At 44.6% G+C, this 14,768-nt stretch overlaps 1 protein-coding gene across 1 annotated transcript in view; it reads left to right on the top strand.

The window, feature by feature from the left end:
- LOC144689682 (echinoderm microtubule-associated protein-like 6) overlaps positions 1-14,768 on the top strand; it is a 693,547-nt gene that overhangs the window by 469,867 nt on the left and 208,912 nt on the right. The window contains exon 19 of the mRNA XM_078556972.1: positions 12,218-12,329. Coding sequence (XP_078413098.1) covers positions 12,218-12,329 — 112 coding nt within the window. The remainder of the gene's footprint in view (positions 1-12,217; positions 12,330-14,768) is intronic.

Genomic DNA, 14,768 nt, shown 5'->3' with positions numbered 1-14,768 from the left:
TTTAGAATATTGTGAGCAATTTTGGGCCCCGTATCTCAGGAAGGATGTGCTGGCCCTGGAGAGGGTCCAGAGGAGGTTCACGAGAACGATCCCAGGAATGAAAGGCTTAACATATGACTAACATTTGAGGACTCTGGGTCTATACTCGATGGAGTTTAGAAGGATGAGGGGGGATCTGATTGAAACTTACAGAATACTGAAAAGCCCAAATAGAGTGGACGTGGGGAAGATGTTTCCATTAGTAGGAGAGACTAGGACCCGAGGGCACAGCCTCAGAGTAAAGGGAAGACCTTTTAGAACAGAGATGAGGAGAAACTTCTTTAGCCAGAGAGTGGTGAATCTATGGAATTCATTGCCACAGAAGGCTGTGGAGGCCAGGTCATTGAGTGTATTTAAGACCGAGATAGATAAGTTCTTGATTGGTAAGGGGGTCAAAGGTTCGGGGAGAAGGCGGGAGAATGGGGTTGAGAAACTTATCAGCCATGATTGAATAACGGAGCAGACTCAATGGGCCGAATGGCCTAATTTCTGCTACTATGTCTTATGGTCTTATGAACTGCACCCACATGGCTCTTAAAACTCCCTGGCAACAAGCAGTCCAGTATGTGAACCACAAAGGCTTCCACCCACAATGTTTAGTTGGTCTGAGACCATATCAAACGGATCATGCAGGAAGCATTCACAATTCATACATCCTCAGCAGTCTCTGATCTTTGAGGTCTTCCAGGGACCACAGGATGCAGCATTGGCTCCTTGGGGACAAGGGCTACCCACAAAGGATGTGGCTGACACTGGTGTAGTGGCCTCAGACTCCTGGTGAGAGAAGGTACAATGAGACTCATGCTGCAACCTGGAGCTTGGTTGAGCACACCATTCGCATCTTGCATATGAGGTTCTGGTGCCTGGATAGATCTGGTGGAGCACTGCAGTACACTCCCCAGAGGATGTCACACATCATAGTGGCTTGCTGTGCTACACAATCTGGTGACGCAAAGGGGGAAGGGCCTGGATGATGAGGAGATGCAACAGCTGCATGTCTCCTCCGTTGAAGAGGAAGTCGAAGGGGATAAGGGCGATGAGGACATTGCACAGGCCAGATGAGGCAGGCGTAAGGCCCTCATTGCTGCAAGATTCCAGGAGGATGATGATATGCAGTGAGGACACTCCTGAGATCTTCACATTGCATCTGGGAACATCTTGAGAACATCTGAAAGCTGAGACCATTAATGCTTTGAAGAGGCTCATATCATAGAGATGCTACTGAGAAACAGTGACCATATGGACTCCAAGACAGCTTGATCCTTTGGCAGGCTTCATCACCTCTTCCCTTCAGCACCACACCTGTCAGGAATAGTGTCAAGATGGGGGCACAGCCCCACCTCAAGGATGCTGAGAGCACACAGAACATCATGGAATTCAGTGACACTTGGGTACAAGATTCCTGGAGCAAATACAAACCACACACAGGTGCACGCATCACTAATCTGGACAGTGACTTTGAAGCCAGACAATCACTGCGCTCAAAAGGTTACACTACACAGAGGAGGAGGCCCTGGAATCCAACACTAGCCTTTGTTTTGTGCAGGAAACAAGGCTTCACATCTGATTGACATGAACACTGCTGAACATAACAAGGAGCTGTAGACAAGGACACATTCTTGGGAGTGTATTAAATGGTCAACATGAAGTACAAGTGATTAACATCTGTGCCCATTGTGCAACTAAATCATCTTGACATTTCCAACCCTGCCACTAAGTCTTGGTACTCCCAGACATCCACAGCAGAGGTGGAGGTAGCCTGCTATGCCCTGTTGTCTGTGATGATCTTGGTCTGCATCCTCTGGGAAGGCCCTGGCCTCCTTTCAGTGTCCTGCTGTGTGGCAGTGGCACCCTTCTCAACTTATGGAGCTGGAACTGCTGGGGCCACAGGAAGAGGGGATTCAGATGGGCTGGACACTCCTGGAGTCACATGGCACCAGGGTGTGTACCTGCTAATCCTCCCGATGGGTGCACAAGGCCCCTGGCTGACTCGAGAAGAAGGGGCAGCTGGAGTGAGCTCAAGATGCCCCACCCCCCTCTTGCATTAACACTGATGGATGCCTGCAAGTGCCTCAGCAATGGAGTGCAGCTCTTGCAGCAGTGCAGGACCACATGTCCTGGACCAAGGTCTCAATGGCATTTGCCATCCTACAAGTGTTGACCTCAGTATTGGCATGCCGGCACTATACCCTCAGACTGAAGGCGGACGGAGTCCTCCATCATGCCTTGCAATCTGAGGAGCGCAGCGGACAACCCTTCCTGATGCTCACCTTTGCAGCTGTCCAGCAACCAAGGTGTGACTGAGTCCAGGGGCTCGTCGTCTGCCTCAGACTCAGCAGATTTCTGGCCTCCAGCAGTCCTCCTTGGGAAGACCCTGCCTTCGCTTGCTGTGGATCAGACAGTGCGATGTGCTCACCAGATTGTGACCCTGAGGCTACTCCAGCAACTAGGTCTCACCGAGGTGTCTCTGCATTGGTGGAGGATGTGGGTGAGTGCTGTGACAAGTCTTCAATGTCAGTGTCTGTGGATTCTCCTTCTGTGGTGTCCTTGGGGCTGGAATCGAGGACTTGGCTTGTGGACCCCTTCGCCTTCAAAAGCAAGGAGAGATAATTAGTGCATGGCAGGAGACTGTAGAACAGGGGACCTCACTCACAGCATGGTTGTCTAATGAATATTGTACTGCTGGATCCTCACTTGGTTAAGCACCGCCAACCTCACTGTGAGCACAGGAATGGTCCAGATCTTCACTGGCCAGCTGGATGGCTCTATTCTCAAAATCATACAGACCTTGCCATCGGGCATTCCTCCACCAATCTGCGACCTCTCCCTTTTGTTGTGTGCCAGCTTGTCCTGCACGAGAACAGATGGAGAGAGTGTAAGCAGAATGCCTGCCAGGCCAGATAATAAGGATGCTTGGCATGTGTGGGTGCCATGAGTGGGATGAGGACATGATCCATAGGGCAGATGAAGGTGCGTGAGTGAATGGTGATGTCCCTTGAACTGGCAGTGAGTGAAATCCCTGTGGGTGTGACGGGTTTGCATGTGTGTATTGAGAGTAATGAGAAGAGTGACTTACCCTGGCAGAATTAAGGTGATCATTCCTCCTCTTTCACATTAGGTAGCTGTCCTCTTTTGCGGGGCATTGGCAGTGACCATCGCTGCCACTGCCTCCCATGCTGGATTGGTGACCTTGCTTGCTGGTCTTTGCTAAGAGTAGGGGTGGAGGACATCGCAGTGGGACGCCACTGCATCCAGTAGCCACTTGAGGGAGGTGTCGCTAAATTTGGGGGCAGCGTGTTCCCTCCTTTGGCAGCCATGACTTTCCAGCAGCTTTTGATTCCTTAGAGTGCTAGCTCTGTGCAGGGGCACCCTTTAAATATGGTGCTCTTGATTACTGAAGGCCTAATGTCACGGTGAGATGGACAAATCAGAGGCTGCCCTGCCAGCAATCCAATGTGAAACCCTCTGCATTTTTTAAACCAAGTGCCACATGATATGGTGGGAAAGCCACCATTGCTGTCGGCCAGTCAAATGCTGCTTTCCCTGCCCGACATTGGACTTCACCGATTTCTGGAATGATTTTGCCCAAGATCTTTGTCTGTTGCTGTTAAAGTCACTGCAGTCCTGAACTTAAGGTTTGGGGTCATTCTCAGCTGCAGCAAGTGACATCTGTAACGTTAACCAATCAGCTGTGCAGGGCTGTATTTTCCAGGTAATGGATGTGCCTTTTGCCAAAGCCACAATCTCCATCTTTTTCCCTATTGATGGCACAAGGCAGGAAACCAGGGCTCTGTTTTTGCCAGGCTTGTGCCAATAATGCAATAACCCCAATCTTGAACTATTTTTGTAAATCAGTTCTTATTCCAGAAAATTTAATGGGATTCTGAATGAGAAATATTTAATTGTAACAATTTTGATAATGAGGAATTTCGTTAATTTGATTTTTCAGCACCTGGCCCTATAATAGTACCTTAAATAAGTATTATATGTTGGTTTCCAGTCTTGGCATTGAGAAGTGTTATGGGTTTCAAAATGTTTGAGGCAAAAATTTATTAAGACCAAAGAACGAGCACAGGGATCACAACATGCCATTAACCCACACGCATTGCTTCAGATGCTGGCACAGACTTTGTGCCGCCTGCTAATTTAAAATGATTCTAATGTTAAACATGTTGAGTGGCTAGAAACCCGAGCAGGGAGGCAACAAGTTCTGAGACACCAGCACAAATCCAAGCTAACCTGTGCAGCATAAATCCAGGCTGCACCACTAGCCTCATACACTGCTCAATGCACCATACCCACAACACTGACCCACCAAAAATCTCTTTCAATCACAAGTCTCACACCCACATCTCAGTTTGCACAAACTGGCAGCTATTCATCCATGACAGACGTCACCCAGACATTTTAGTAGACTCACTGGCACATATCCCTCTTTCTTGCAGAAAAGGTAGCAACTGCAGACAACAGCATCTAACTAACTGGCAGGGATCAGGCACAGCCACATGTCCTCACCCCTACTGAGGAGGCTATGCTCACCTTTATCGAAGCAGCTGTGACTGAGGCATTGGTCAGCAGTGGGTGTGAAATCAAAGATGATTAGGTATGCCTAATCCTCCTCATCCTAACATCTCTTCTGATTTAGGAGTTGCAGATGGTCTAAGCATTGACCACCTGCCTTTACCCCATCCCTTGCTGCAATCCTGCCCTTGTGCCTTTTTCCCTTTCAGATGGGAAGGAACTGCAATCTGCCTGGTGCAGGAGCAAAATGTGGGAGAAGAAGAAGATTGATGATGATAATAAACACCATCATTTTCTCACATTTCCAGCCACCAACTCAGATACACAGCATATTTTAGAGAATAACATAGAAGTTGAATCTGTGTGTGACGAGTCACCAGCACGAGTGGCCTGGACCAGGGCAGAGGAAAGGTTAGTGCAGGTGCCAGTTTGCCAGAGGTTGCTTACAGGTTTTTCTGCAGAGGATTCAGATGAGGACTTTGATAAGGCTACATATAGGAAAAGGCTGATGTGTATGCACAATGAAATGCTTGGCGCATTAGCAGGCCTAGACTCAAAGGCAGAGCTAGCTAAAGTGAACTGGCAAATGAGGGATAGGCCAATGGAGATGCAGTGGCATACATTTAAAGGAATATTTCAGTATACAAAGAGATGCATTCCGAGAAAGAAAAATTCCAAAAATTCCATTAGCCATCTGTGGTTAACTAAAACAGCTAAAGACAGTATTAACCTTAAAGAAAAAACATTTAGTTGCACAAAGGCAAGTGGCAGGTCAGGAGATTGGACAGAATATAAAGAACAGCAAAAAATGACAAAGATTAATAAGGAGGGAAAAATTAGATTATGAGAGAAAGCTAGCTAGAAATATAAAAACAGATAATAAGAGTTTCTATAGATATAGAAATTTAAAAAAAGTTAACAAAGTAAGTGTTGGTCCAATAGAAAGGGAGTCTGGGGAATTAATAATGGAAAATAAGGAGGAGATGGCAGATGAATTGAACAGGTATTCTCTGCATCAGTCTTCACTGTAGATAATACAAGAAACATCTGTAAATCAGGAACTCAGGAAAACTACAATAACCCCAAGGAAGTGGTACTGAGCAAATTGTTGCAACTGTAGGTTGACAAGCCCTTGGGTCCTGATAGATTTCATCCCAGGGTCTTAAAAGTAGAGGTTCCATTAGATTGGAAAATAGCAAATATAACTCCTTTCGTCAAAAAGAAGGGAAACTGAAAGCAGGGAACTACAAACCAGTTAGCTTAGCTTCTAACATTTTCCCTATGACGGATGTTATTAAAGATGTTATGGCAGGGCATTTAGAAAAATTCAATGCAAAGTAAACATGGTTTTGTGAAAAGGAAATCATGTTTAGCCAATTGTAAAGGAACATATCTTTATTTTCTGTTGGACTGGATTAGAATTACAATGGCTGCAGGTGAATTACAATGACTGGAACATGATGAGATATATACATACAATGTTGCAGTCCTGGAACAGAGTGTGCCATGAAAGATAGGATGGTGCCAGAAAGGTGTCTTGGACCAAGGGAGCTGCCTGACAACAGCATTTTAATTGGCTCCTGACCAAGTGACCATGGTTGTGTGAAGAGCAGGGCAGCAGAATATCTCCTAGCCCAAAAAGGAACAAGACCTGGAACATCTTTCTCCTGTATGTGGAAGATTGCAGTAATTCTACAATAGCTAGCTGGCTTTTTTCTCCCCATCTCTATAAACCTGCTCTCTGAAAACCCCTGTCAAGAGGCAAAGGGAAAAAAATCACTGTTAGAGACATTGAAAAGCAAGTTCTCAACCAGTGAAGTAAATACTGAAAGTGCTGGAAGACCACCTCATGTCACCAATAAGAACTCAAAGGAATTTGGAAGACATTGAATCCTGTACACAGGATGGGTGCAATTGAACTGTTTTATCCCACCCTTAAAATCCACGTGCAGATTTAAGAAGGGGGTAGAATTTAAGTTAGTGTTAGAAGTTAGCAGTTCATATTTCTTCTGCCACTGGTTAAAGACAGTTTGTTCAATAAACTGTTATTAAGTTTACAAACCTGGTGCTCATATTCTGTTACCCTAAATTAAACAGTTGGGGCAATCTGGTGGTTTGATCAAACTTTTCACATTAGTCACGGCTCGGGGGACAATGGGGCTTGGTATTACAGCACACTATCCCCAAGTGAGTGGTGACAATTTATTGGAGTTCTTTGAAGGAGTCACATGTGCTGTAGATAAAGGGAAACCATTGAATGTACTGTACTTAGATTGCCAGAAGGCATTTGTAAGGTGCCACAAAGGTTATTGTGGAAAATAAAAGCTCATGGTGTAAGGGGTAACATATTGGGCAGGGATAGAAGATTTGCTAGCTAATAGGAAGCAGAGTAGACATAAATGGGCCTTTTTCTGGTTGGCAGATATAATGTGGTGTGCCACAGGGATCAGTGCCAGGGCCTCAACTTTACAATTTATATAAATGACTTGGATGAAGGGTCTAAAGATATGGTTGCTAAATTTGCTGATGACAAAGATAGGTAGGAAAGACAGTTGTGAAGAGGACATAAGGAAGCTACAAAGGAACATAGGTTAAGTGAGTGGGCAAAGGTCTGGCAAATGAAATATAATGTGGGCAAGTGTGAAATTGTCCACTTTGGCAGAAAGAATAAAAAAAGCATATTATCTAAATGGTAAGAGATTGAGATTTAGAGGGATCTGGGTGTCTTGTTGCATGAATCACAAAAGGCTAGTATGAAGCTACAGCAAGTAATTAGGAAAGCCAACAGAATGTTCTCATTTATTGCGAGGGGATTTGAATAAAAAGTAGGAAGGTTATGCTTCAGTTGTACAGGTCACTGGTGAGACCACATTTGGAGTACTATGTACAGCATTGGTCTTAAAGATATAAATGTGTTAGAAGCAGCTCAAAGAAGTACCATAGGGATCTGTGCTCGGTCCCCGATTATTTCTTATTTATATAAACGACATAGATGACTATGTGGGGGGTAGGATTAGTAAGTTTGCGGATGACACAAAGATCGACCGGGTGGTTAACAGTGAGGTTGAGTGTCTTGGGCCACAGGAAGATATAGACGGGATGGTCAAATGGGCAGATAAGTGGCAGATGGAATTTAACCCTGAAAAGTGAGGTGATACACTTTGGAAGGAGTAATTCGACAAGGAAGTATTCAATGAACGGCATGGCACTAGGAAGTTCTGAGGAACAAAGGAACCTTGGCTTGTGTGTCCACAGATCTCTGAAGGAGGAGGGGCATGTTAGTGGGGTGGTGAAAAAGGCATATGGGGCACTTGCCTTTCTCAATCGAGGCATAGATTACAAAAGTAGGGAGGTCATGTTGGAGTTGTATAGAACTTTAGTGAAGCAACAGCTGGAGTACTGTGTGCAGTTCTGGTCGCCACACTATAGGAAGGATGTGATTGCACTGGAGGGGGTGCAGAGAAGATTCACCAGGATGTTGCCTGGGATGAAATATTTAAGTTATGAAGAGAGGTTGGATAGACTTGGGTTATTTTCGTTGGAGCAGAGAAGACTGAGGGGTGACCTGATCGAGGTGTACAAGATTATGAGGGGCATGGATAGGGTGGATAGGGAGCAGCTGTTCCCCTTAGTTGAAGGGTCAGTCACAAGGGGGCATAAGTTCAAGGTGAGGGGCAGAAGGTTTAGGGGGGATGTGAGGAAAAATGTTTTTACCCAGAGGGTGAGGACAGTCTGGAATGCGCTGCCTGGGAGGGTGGTGGAGGCAGGTTGCCTCACATCCTTTAAAAAGTACCTGGATGAGCACTTGGCATGTCAAAATATTCAAGGCTATGGGCCAAGTGCTGGTAAATAGGATTAGGTAGGTAGGTCAGGTGTTTCTCATGTGTTGGTGCAGACTCGATGGGCCGAAGGGCCTCTTCTGCACTGTGATTCTGTGATACTAGACTAATACCAGAAATGGGTAGAATGTCTTAAGAAAGGTTAAACAGACTAGGCTCATGTCCACTGGAGTGAAGAGTAAGAGGCGACTTGATTGAAACCAGAGATCCTGCGGGGTCTTGACAGGGTGGATGTGGAGAAGATGCTTCTTCTTGTGGGACAATCGAGAACTAGGGGTCACAGTTTAAAAATAAGGGGCTGTCCATTTAAGGGAGATAAGGAGAATTTTTTTTTCTGAGGGTAGTGAGTCTTTGGAACTCCCTCAAAATGCAAAGAAGGAGAATCTTTAAATATTTTTAAGGTGACAGCATGGCTCTGATACAAGTGCTACTAATTTGTAGGTGGGGTGTGCACCAGTGTCATGAGCCAGGTGGTCAACAGATTGCCCTTGTTGCCACGCTATTGTCTCTTCAAATGCTGATGGTACAGTGGACTGGCCAAGATAAAGGCATCAAGATTGCTGTCAGGATAGTAGCCATTTACCTGCATGATGCAGTGAGCATGGTTGCACACCAAAAGCACATGAGTGGAACCCTTTGACTGTTTTCCTTGGAGAGGAGAAGGCTAAGAGGAGACTTGATAGAAGTTTTCAAAATCATGAGGGTTCTAGACAGTAGATAGGGAAACCTATTCCTGCTCGTAAACAGATCAAGAACCAGAGGGCACCGTTTTAAGTGTTTTGCAAAAGAAGCAAATGTGAGGTGAGAAAAAGCTTTTCCACACAGCGAGTAGTTAGGATAGTTAGTAGTTAGGAAGTGTGTTGGAGGCAGGTTCAATTGAGGCATTCAAGAGGGCATTGTTTCTATTTAAATAATCATCCAATATGCAGGGTTACAGGGAAAAGGCAGGAGATTGGCACTAAGTTAAAATGCTCAGAGTTGGTGCAGACACGATGGGCCAAATGGCCTCCTCCTATGCTGTAACAATTCTGCGATTCTGTTGTGGTGCATGTTTGAATTTACACGTGGTGCCTGCAAAGCGATGTGTGTGCAACCAATGGCACCCTGCACCGTGAGGAAGCCCATTATCCTGGGAAAGTCACATTCACACTTTTCCTGCTTATCTTTGAAAAGCAAGAAGGCAATGTATTTCCCTGTCTTCACATAAGATGCATCAGTCACTGCCTTTACGACAGTGGATGATGAACTGCAATATGTTGGAGATTCCCAGCCTGGAAGAAGTCGATGCAAAGAAGCTGATGGCCACGGTCACCTTAACAGCAACTGATGGTGGTATCTTCACCCTGTCCTAAGGCTAAAGGTCTGCCTGCAACAGATTTCAATGAGCACCTCTTTAGTGAAAGAAACTCAAATGACTGTTCCTCACTGAGGAATGCTCTGAGACCCTGGGTAACTGTGGCCTCCTGCTGAGAGCATTTTCTCCCTTCCTCATTCCTTTTTGAGCAGTTTGCCCTCTTGTGTCACCTCTGCTCATTCTCTGTCATGCTACAGGGCAAGCGTGATGGAAACTACTGCAGCATTTCTGGAAGAAAATAGTCTGAACAGAATCCTTGAGAACCAAGGCCTTCATGTATCACACCATTCCCTGTAGACTTCAACTTTAAATGACAGGTCAAGCCACTAAACACTTCTTCCAACTCAGTAGCAGCAACAGAAAAATCAATCAACAACTAATTAGAGCTTGATGATTCCTTTAAATAGCACTGGTGTGGTGGTGTAGCTCTCTGCTGTTGAAGACAAGTTCAGTTGTGCGAGGTTAAGATGGGATGTCAACTGGAGTGTTAAGATTGAAAGTGGCACCTCGAGTCAAATCAGCATTACATGCTGATGGACATCTCATTCTACCTACTCTGCATACTTTTGGTGCGCGCTTCTACTGGTGGTGCTACCAATCTACCCAAAATGGTGTCTGGCATGGCCCACACTAGAAGTATATGCCTATGGTGCAGATGCCATTTTGGATGTAAAACAGCACTTATAATGCTGAAAATGTGCTGAATTTTGCAGCCATGTTGTATACAAATTGGACATTAGCATTCACTCTGCAATACTTACCTATTGGAATTGTTGGATGTAAACAGTATTGAAGACTTGTGCTCCAGAACTTGCCATGCCCGTAGCCAAGCTGTTCCAGTACAGCTATAACACTGGCATGTACCCAGCAATGTGGAAAATTGCCCAGGTATGTCCTGTACACAAAATGCAGGACAAATTCAACCTGGCCAATTACTGCCCCAGTCAATTCTCCATCAGTAAAGTGATGGCAAGGCCGTCAACAATGCTATCAAATGGCACTTGCTTAGCAATAACCTGCTCACTGACACCCAATTTGGGTTCTGTCAGGGCCACTCAGCTCCAGACCTCATTACAGCCTAGGTTCAAACATGGACAAAAGAGCTGAACACCAGAGGTGAGATGAGTCTGACTGCCCTTGATATCAAGACAGCATTTGACCAAGTGTGGCATCAAGGCACCCAACAAAACTGGAGTCAATGGGAATTAGGGGAAACTCTCCACTGGTTGGAGCCATACCTAGCATAAAGGAAGATGGTTATGGTTATTGGAGGTCGATCATCTCAGTTCCAGACATCACTGCAGGAGTTTTTCAGGGTAGTGTCCTAGGCCCAACCATCTTCAGCTGCTTCAATGACCTTCCTTCCATCATAAGGTCAGAAGTGGAGATGTTTGCTGATGATTGCACAATGTTCAGTACCATTTGTAACTCCTCAGATACCGAAGTAGTCCATGTCCAAATGCAGCAAGGCCGGGACAATATCCAGGTTTGGGCTGACAAGTGACAAGTAACATTCACGTCACACAAGTGCCGGGCAATGACCATCTCCAACAAGAGAGAATCTAACCATCACTCCTTAACATTCAATGGCATTACCATCGCTGTATCCCTCACTATCAACACCCTGGGGGTTACCATTGACCAGAAACTGAGCTGGGCTAGCCATAAAATACTGTGGCTACGAGAGCAGGTCAGAGGTTAGGAATCCTGCAGCGAGTAATTCACATCCTGACTACAAAGCCTGTCTACCATCTACGAGGCGCAAGTCAGGAGTGTGATGGAATAGTCTCCACTTGCCTGGATGAGTGCAGCTCCAAGAACACCCAAGAAGCTTGACACCATCCAGGATAAAGCAGTCTGCTTGATTGGCACCCCATCCGTAAACATTCACTCCCTCTACCACCAACGCACAGCGGCAGCACTGTGTACCATCTACAAGATGCACTGCAGGATCCCACCAAGCCACCCTAGACAACAGCTTCCAAACCCATAACTGCTACCATCTAGAAGGACAAGGGCAGCAGACACATGGGAATACCACCACCTGAAAGTTTCCCTCCAAGCCGCTCACCATCCTGACTTGAAATATATCACCATTCCTCCACTGCCACTAGGTCAAAATAGTGGAACTCCCTCCCTAACAGCACTGTAGGTGTGCCTGCATCACATGGATTGCAGTGGTTCAAGAAGGCAGCTCACCATCACCTTCTCAAGGGCAATTAGGGATAGGCAATAAATGCTGGCTAGCTAACAACACCCACATCTGATATAATTCATTTTTAAAAATTGGCACACTAATTGCTGGAAACCTTCTATCCTCTTTCTTTAATGATCGCCCTTTTATTTATTAGCAATTAATAAATTAAGTAGAGATTTTTTTTCTAATGGGTCATTTGAAATATTTCATACAAACTGAAAATGTACTTTATACTGCTCTAATCACTATAATTAAATTTTTCTTAAGGGATTTGTAACAGGTGGCAAAGATGGTATTGTTGAACTCTGGGATGATATATTTGAGAGATGTCTAAAGACATATGCTATCAAGAGAGCAGCCCTATCACCTGGTTCAAAAGGTATACTTAGCATTAGCTTACCTAAATTAACGTTCTTTAAATCTATCTTGATGTTTTTATATAGGTGATGGCACAATGCAAGGGGTTTGACATAAGAGCTACACAGGCCCCGGTCAGAATTTTAAGACATTAATAAAAGGTTGAGATCTGGCAGAACCAGATTCTGCTCCCATTAACCCAGCTTTCACCGTGGATTCCAGAAGAAGCTCAGGGCTCTCCCCATAACAGAAAATGATCAAGCTTTATATACATCATTTATATAGTAAGAAACATAAGAATTGGGAGCAGAAGTAAGCCATACAGACCTTCAAACCTGTTCCACCATTCAATAAGGTCATGACTGTATTGAATGGCTGAGCTTGGATCTTATTGATCAGTGACTACTATTGTTCCCATTTCTTGTGCTTCATACTTTCAATATGGGCCCTGGAATTCCTAAGTTTGGAGTGACCAGTCAACGGTGCACGTTAGACTGGAGGGGAGAGGAATCTGGTTCTTCCTAACCAATGTTCCTTTAATGTCTTAAAATTCTGATTGGTACAGGGTGCCTCTTATGCCAGATCCCTTGTATAGTGACATCACTAAAACATTGACTGGTGGGATGTTGTACCCAGTCTGGTATCCTCCAAGGATCTATCCTTAGCCCCCTTCTATTTCACGTGTACATGCTGCCCTTGGTGACATCCTCTGAGAACACACTTTGTTTCCATATGTACACTGAATAGTCAGCTCTACCTCACCATCCCCTTTCTTGTTCCCTCCAATGTATATAAATTGTCAAACTGCTTGTACAACATCCAGTACTGAATGAACAGAAATTTCCTCCAACTAAATATTGGGAAGATCAAGGACATTGTCATCAAGCCTTGCCACAAACTCTATTCCCTAGACACTAACTCTATCCCTTTTCCTGGCAAGGATCTGAGGTTGAACCAGACTATTCGCAACATTGCTGTCATATTTGCTCCTGAAATGGGCTTCTGACATTTTTCTGCACCATCACTAAAACTGCCTTTTTCCACCTTCTTAACATTGCTCAACTCCACCCCTGCATCAGTTCATCTGCAGCAGAAACCCTAATCCATGCTGTTGTTACCTTTAGACTCAGCTATTCCAATGTACTCCTGGCGACTCCCACATTCTCCCTTCAAAAACTCAACGTCATACAATAATCTGGTGTAGTGCCCTTACTTCACCCCTCACCTATGTGCTTGCTGACCTACACTGGACTGCAGTTAAGTAATGCTCGCTACCACAGAGTGTCGAAGCAAATAATATAGATGGATTTACGGGGAGGCTAAACAAACATGAGGGAGAAGGGAATATCAGGTTACAATGATAGATTTAGAAGTAGAAAGTTAGGAGGTTTGAGTGGAACAAATGCCAGCATTTTGGGTTGGGCTGAATGACCTGTTTCTATGCTGTATAACCTATATAATGATGTGATCTTACTTCTTGAGCAATGCCAACTTTAATTGCTCCACCATTGGCAGCTATGCCTTCAGCTGTCAAGTCCCTAAGCTCCAGAATTCCTCCATAAGCCCTTCCACCTCTTAGGCACTCCTTAAACCTGCCTTAATATCTTATGTGGCTCAGCATCAAATTTTGTTTGATAACGCTCTTGTTAAGCACCTTGGGACATTTCACTACACTAAAGATGTTATATAAATACAGCTTGCTATTTTGTCAGACATCCCACCAGTTCTACCTTCCGTGCAGTCAGGGAAAGTACACCTGCAGCAGATGTGTAATTATGGCCAGAATACAACCAAGTTTATGCAATCTGTTCTCAGTATTAGCCTTTAAGCTGTGACATCATTCTGGAGAATCTGCACTACATGGCCAGTGTATCTTTCCTGAGGTTCACTGAATGCAGCATTCAATCAAGGTGGGGTCTGACCATAGCTAAGTATAACTGTACAGCTCAAAAATAATTTCCTCACTTTTGTATTCCAAATCCCTTGAAATAAAGGTCAACTGTTAGAATTTTTGATTACTTGTTATACATGTGCACTAGCTTTTAATGATTAGTGTAGAAGGAAATTCAAATCCTTTTGCTCATCCACAGTTCCTCATCTCTCACCATTAAGAAAATGCTTTGATTGACCTCCTTGGATCCATAGTAGATGAACTCTCACTTTTCCAAATTGAAACCTTATGTACGATAGTCTTGCCCACTCATTTAGCCTGTCCACATCCCTTTGTAATTTCCTTCTCCCATCTACACAGTTTGGTGTTCTTCCTAACTTAGTGTCATCTGAAAACATGGATATATAACTTTCTATTCTTTCATTCAAGACATTGATATATTTAGTGAAATGCTGAGGCCTTAGTACAAATCCCTGGGGACACTTTTTCACATCCTGCCAATCAAAGAACATCCCTTTTATCCCTACCTGCTTGTCTCTGACCTTCCAACCAATTTCTGGTCCATGATAA

This window comes from Cetorhinus maximus, chromosome 14 (assembly GCF_964194155.1).
Source record: "Cetorhinus maximus chromosome 14, sCetMax3.hap1.1, whole genome shotgun sequence".
Taxonomy (NCBI): Eukaryota; Metazoa; Chordata; class Chondrichthyes; order Lamniformes; family Cetorhinidae; genus Cetorhinus; species Cetorhinus maximus.
The sequence above is the reverse complement of the archived record's forward strand: the minus strand, read 5'-3'. Positions and strand labels throughout refer to the sequence as shown.